Source organism: Octopus bimaculoides, chromosome 4, assembly GCF_001194135.2.
Source record: "Octopus bimaculoides isolate UCB-OBI-ISO-001 chromosome 4, ASM119413v2, whole genome shotgun sequence".
Lineage (NCBI taxonomy): Eukaryota > Metazoa > Mollusca > Cephalopoda > Octopoda > Octopodidae > Octopus > Octopus bimaculoides.
Window position 1 is genome coordinate 1,820,681 of NC_068984.1, and position 5,531 is coordinate 1,826,211.

General features: G+C 38.8%; 2 protein-coding genes across 7 annotated transcripts in view; one reads left to right on the forward strand and one right to left on the reverse strand.

Annotated features, from left to right (window-relative positions):
- LOC106869028 (origin recognition complex subunit 5) overlaps positions 1–5,531 on the reverse strand; it is a 48,739-nt gene that overhangs the window by 28,829 nt on the left and 14,379 nt on the right. For 2 of the 6 annotated variants that reach the window (XM_014914521.1, XM_014914524.1), the window contains exon 2: positions 952–1,074. In XM_014914521.1, the coding sequence (XP_014770007.1) occupies positions 952–1,041 (90 nt within the window). In that variant the 5' untranslated portion in view covers positions 1,042–1,074. Of the gene's footprint in view, positions 1–951; positions 1,075–3,223; positions 3,247–3,477; positions 3,683–4,303; positions 4,473–5,138; positions 5,244–5,531 lie in introns of those variants that run through there. The other 4 variants (XM_014914520.2, XM_014914525.2, XM_014914522.2 and 1 more) reach the window with 4 other exon arrangements.
- LOC106869029 (LHFPL tetraspan subfamily member 3 protein) overlaps positions 3,854–5,531 on the forward strand; it is an 11,702-nt gene continuing 10,024 nt past the window's right edge. Inside the window, exon 1 of the mRNA XM_014914526.2 lies at positions 3,854–4,156. The gene's annotated coding sequence lies outside the window, so the exon portion shown is untranslated. The remainder of the gene's footprint in view (positions 4,157–5,531) is intronic.

Consider the following 5,531-nt stretch of genomic DNA (forward strand, 5'->3'; position numbering starts at 1 on the left):
TTGCCTTTCATCCCTCTGGGGGTTGATGGAATGGACTAAATACCCTCCCCTAAAAATTTGCTGACTTTGTCCTTAAATTTGAAAATAATAATTCTTCTTCTTTATCATTATTATTATTATCATAATACAGACATTCAACTCGTTTCCTACAAATAATGAAATTCAGTTATTTGTAATGACTTTGATAATTGTGGGGAATTTCTTGGTAATGTAAACAATACTCATCATCATCATCGTTTAACGTCCACTTTCCATGCTGGCATGGGCTGGACGGTTTGACTGAGGACTGGCGAGCCAGAAGGCCGCACCAGGCTTCAACCTGATCGGGCAGAGTTTCTACAACTGGATGCCCTTCCTAATGCCAATCACTCTGTTTGGTTACATCATCATCATCGTTTAACGTCCACTTTCCATGCTGGCATGGGCTGGACGGTTTGACTGAGGACTGGCGAGCCAGAAGGCCGCACCAGGCTCCAATCTGATCGAGCAGAGTTTCTACAACTGGATGCCCTTCCTAATGCCAACCACTCTGTTTGGTTACAAAGGTTAAATATGACACTGTTGTCAACTTACAAGCAGTTTGGTCCTGTTTTAAGGATTTCAGTGAAGATGGATTAAGTGAAGATGAATTAAGTGAAGATCGAGAGGAGAATGTGAAGAAGGGTTTGTTAAGTTCAGCTGCCACGAAGGGTAGGGGTGGGGGTTCAAGCTTCATCTAAGTGGGAAAGAGAAAGAATGTTTTATTGTGGCTTTGGTTGGAGGTAAGTATGTGATAAAGGACGGAGCTGACCAGGTAAAATTCTCCATACTCTATGAGTCAAAGTTTTCCAACTCTTTATTCAAATTTACTTTGAACTAAACATTACCATTCCTCTCTACAGTATCATCATCATCCCTGCCGCCACCGCCACCACCACCACCACCACCACTATTATCAACATTTTACTTTACCTTTCCAAACAGATTGACAAGAAGTTGAATTTGCTTGGTGCGACAAGGCAAAGCGTTCTGAAGTTTGGCAACAGAGTCAAGAATTGGCATCTTGTTCGAGAGTTGATGACCGAAGTGGAAAACCTAAAAAAATAGAATTAAGAAAATTCATGTAAAAAGAATAATAATTAATAACAATTTACATGGCACCATCACTTGTGCCTTTTATGTGGCACAATTCTTTTGGTGAAGTTTGAGGTTTACATGTTCATTGTGAGAAAGAGTATACAAAGGACATATCAGACACTGAGGTACATGCAGGACATCATAACTACAGTATAAGTGATTAGGTGTGACTATACAGGGGTGAGTATGTGTGTAAAAGTAGGTATACAGTTATGAAAAAAAAACAAAAAAAAAACATGTACAATACTCATTTTCATAAAAAAAACTTTAAATTTACAAAAGAAGTATTATTTATAAATTATAATTAATGTATTATTCTGATTAATGACACTGAAAATATCAAAAATGAGGATAACTTAATTATTTTTTGATAAAAACAAACGAATATTATACACGTATTCTTTTTTCATAACTGTATACCTACTTTTGCACCCTGCTGTATGCCATTAGTATCATCACCATCATTACTTAGCGTCCATTTTCCATGCTGGCATGGGTTGGATGGTTCGACAGGAACTGGTAAGGCTGGGATTTGCACCAGGCTCCACTCATCTGTTTTGGTGTGGCTTATATAACTGGATGCCCTTCATAATGCCAACCACTTTACAGAGTGTACTGGGTGCTTCTTACGAGGCTGACAGGATCACCAAGTACCATGGAAGACAAAAATCCCTTCAGCTGGAAGGAAGGAGTAGCAGTGAGGGGCTGGTAAGCCAGAGGAAGGTATCAAGCTCCACTGTTTGTTTTGGCATGACTTCTATATGGCTGAGTATCTCTCATCAAAATCATGACCACAAGTCTCCAGCAATGACTCATCGAGGATGTCTGGACTCTGTAACCTGAAACTGGCCATCTTGACAATTTCTGACCCCTGAGAATGTTTCTTTGTCTTGGCCCCAGTTGAGATGTCCCTGCCAGAAGACCCAACTCTTTCCTGCCCTAAACATAAAGGATCTGGCCATATTCAAGAAGTTGCAGAATCAAAAAGAATTTGCTGCAGCATATACGTTAGGAAGGGAATCCAGCTGTAGAAACTCTGCCAAATTTAGATTGGAGCCTGGTGTTGCCATCCGGTTTCACCAGTCCTCAGTCAAGTCGTCCAACCCATGCTAGCATGGAAAGCGGACGTTAAACGATGATGATGATATACATTACATTAAATCATCATCTATTTATGGTCTGCAGAAATTCCTCACAGCTGCCAACCATTTTCCTATGCTTGCATGGCTCAGATGGAATTTGCTGAGGCAGATTTCTATGCTCAGATGTCTTTCCAGTTGCAAAGCCTCACTTGTTTCCAGAAAGCAAGGTAAAATTTCTCCAAGGCCAGACATATTTTTCATGGAAGATTGGAAATGAACAATAATGCTTGTATGAACAGGGAAGCTTGTTTACAACCATCACATGAGGTCAGGACAAGGATACAAACACACACATGTATACATTGAGCTTCTCTCAGTTTCTGTTTACCAAATCCATTCATGAGGCTTAGATTGGCCAGTGCTATAGAAGACCCTTGTCCAAGTGCCAAATGATGGAACTGAACCTGAGACCACAAGGTTAGGAAGCAAGCTTTTTATCTCCATAGCCACACCTGTGTGTCAGGTTCATAAAATACCTGGCACACCCTGTAGACCATTATTTAATGTCAACAAACTGCATTCTCCAGGCTGAGTGGCAACAGACTTATCAATCTTCATCTGTTTGAACATTTGTTGATTTTCTTTTGGAGACTCATTTCTATAATTCTATGAATGGTTTCAGTGAATTTCAAACAACTTCCTCTTTGGACAATCAAGTTCCACCTCCTCCTCCTCTTTCACCATTTCCTTCCTCCAAATAATCTAACATTCCATCCTATTGAGACAACAAGTTTACTCTGGGTTGATAGGTAACAACACATCACACACACACACACACACACTAGATGGTTGCATTCCACACATATATATACATACACACCAGAATAGCAACTAACAATGAGACAAGAAGGAAGCAACCATGTAGTTGTCCAACCTCCTAGAAATAGCAGTCGAATCTCCTTAAAATTACACCCCAACCATCTGAAATAAAGACAGAACATATCAGATAATATAGTCCTACACACCTATATAAAAGAGAGGATGGTCATGGCTGGAATGCCTTTGATCAGGAATGTACTTGATCAGCATTGACCCATGGTTAAACAATAACAATAAGCAAAATATGTAATAGAAGAGTGTAACCAGTTTGATCTGGCACTGACATGATCTTCACAAGTTCATTGTCTGATGTAGCAGTAGTAGTAGAAGCAGCAGCAGCAGTAGTAGTAGTAGTAGTAACTTATAATGCAATAAACATACAGGACAATAAAAATGTTACCTTTGGGCAAGATCTAACAGGTTTCTAGTAATTCGCCAGGTAAATTTACAAGTCAGGGAACAACAACAATAACAACAGCATCAAACAGCAGAAAGAATAACAAAGAGACTTCTTTCTTTCTTTTCTTTCTTCTTCTTCCTAAACAACAATAACAACAACAGACGCAGCAAAGTATTTTTAGGAGAACTTTTAGGAGAACTGGTCTGACCGAGTCTCTCTCTCTTTCTCTTGCAAACATCTCTCCACCTCCAGGAATCTTTCAGGATCAACTCACACCCAACACTTGATAAACAGGTTTTACAGGTGAAATAGGTCACTGATTAAGCAACAAAGGTCAGAGGGGTTGTTGGAGAAATCACACACACACACACAATCTATCAGGAAACTCAGACATTGTTCTTTTGGATTCAAAAAAAAAAAAAAATCACATTTCCCATTTTCAAAAATTCATCATCATCATTATTATTATTATTACTACTACCACCACTACTACTACTACTACTACTACTACTACTACTACTACTACTACTATTACAAGTTTGTAGGGAGGGGAAGCAATTCAAAGATGGCTGCAGTAAAAGCTTAGATAAGATTTGTGAGCAGGAATTAGCTTGGATTTCAAGAAATATTACAACAATCTAGGATAGAATATTTTCAAGAATTTGAAGCAGTCTTAAAGGTAAGATGATCCAATTTTATGGAATGGTGAAAAGTTGATGTTTTTTTCAAAGGTGTATGGCATGGTTGGGTAAATTTAATTTCAAGGATAAAATGATTTCAGCAAAGTGTTTTATGAAAGTGAAATATGAAAAGAGCAAAATTATACCTGATCCCTTTCTTCCACTTTGGTCCTATCTGTAGGGTTGAATGGGGTTTAACAGGCACATCATGTGGGGTCCAGAACATGGAGGTTCACATGTATATCTGAAGGCTCCCTCTTATAACACACAAACAGCTTCACTCTGGGATCCTAAAATCAATCTTAGTCCTCTTCACAAAATCTTTCATAGTGGCTATATATATATATATACACACACATACAAATACATACATACATAGGTGCAGGAGTGGCCGTTTGGTAAGTAGCTTGCTAACCAACCACATGGTTCTGGGTTCAGTCCCACTGCATGGGACCTTGGGCAAGTGGCTTCTACTATAGCCTCGGGCCAACCAAAGCCTTGTAGATGGATTTGGTAGACAGAAACTGAAAGAAGTCTGTCGTATATATGTGTGTGTGTGTGTGTTTGTCCCCACAACATCGCTTGACAACCGATGCTGGTGTGTTTATATCCTCATAACTTGGCGGTTCGGCAAAAGAGACCGATAGAATAAGTACTAGGCTTACAAAGACTAAGTCCTAGGGTCGATTTGCTCGACTAAAGGTGGTGCTCCAGCATGGCCGCAGTCAAACGACTGAAACAAATAAAAGAGTATACAAACACACACAAGAGTTAAGGAATGAAGTTGATAAGATCCGGGCTACATGTTTCATAGCGAGCGGAACCTCAGAAATGGTAAATATCCAAGCAAGGTGTATACCGCAGGCTACTCTTCAAGCCAAGGGTCTCTTGATTAAATGCAAGTTTACATTGTCAGAAGGTGGTACATGTTAACACATGAAAGATTCAATCAAAATCAATAAATATCGCTTGTATATTTACCATTTCTGAGGTTCCGTTCACTATGAAACATATGTAGCCTGGACCTTATCTACTCCATTCCTTAACTCTTGTATTCTTATTCGCATACTCCACAATCCCACAAGCCTACCATGAAACACAAAAAAAAAACTTTTTTCAATTTATCGTAATTTGATATGGAAAAAGTCCACAACCTTCCGTCTCAATAAATCACTATAGACCTTGAAAGTTGTTTTTTTTTATATTTACTACGGATTGCTTGAAGCTAACTTTCTCCCTACTCTTCAATCCCTGGATCTTATATATTTATATATCATCATTGGTTAAGCACAATGCTAGTTTTGGAGGGCGGTATAACTGATAAAACTGTCCCAAGTATAATTGCTGAAAATCAATTAAGACAAAATAAATCTT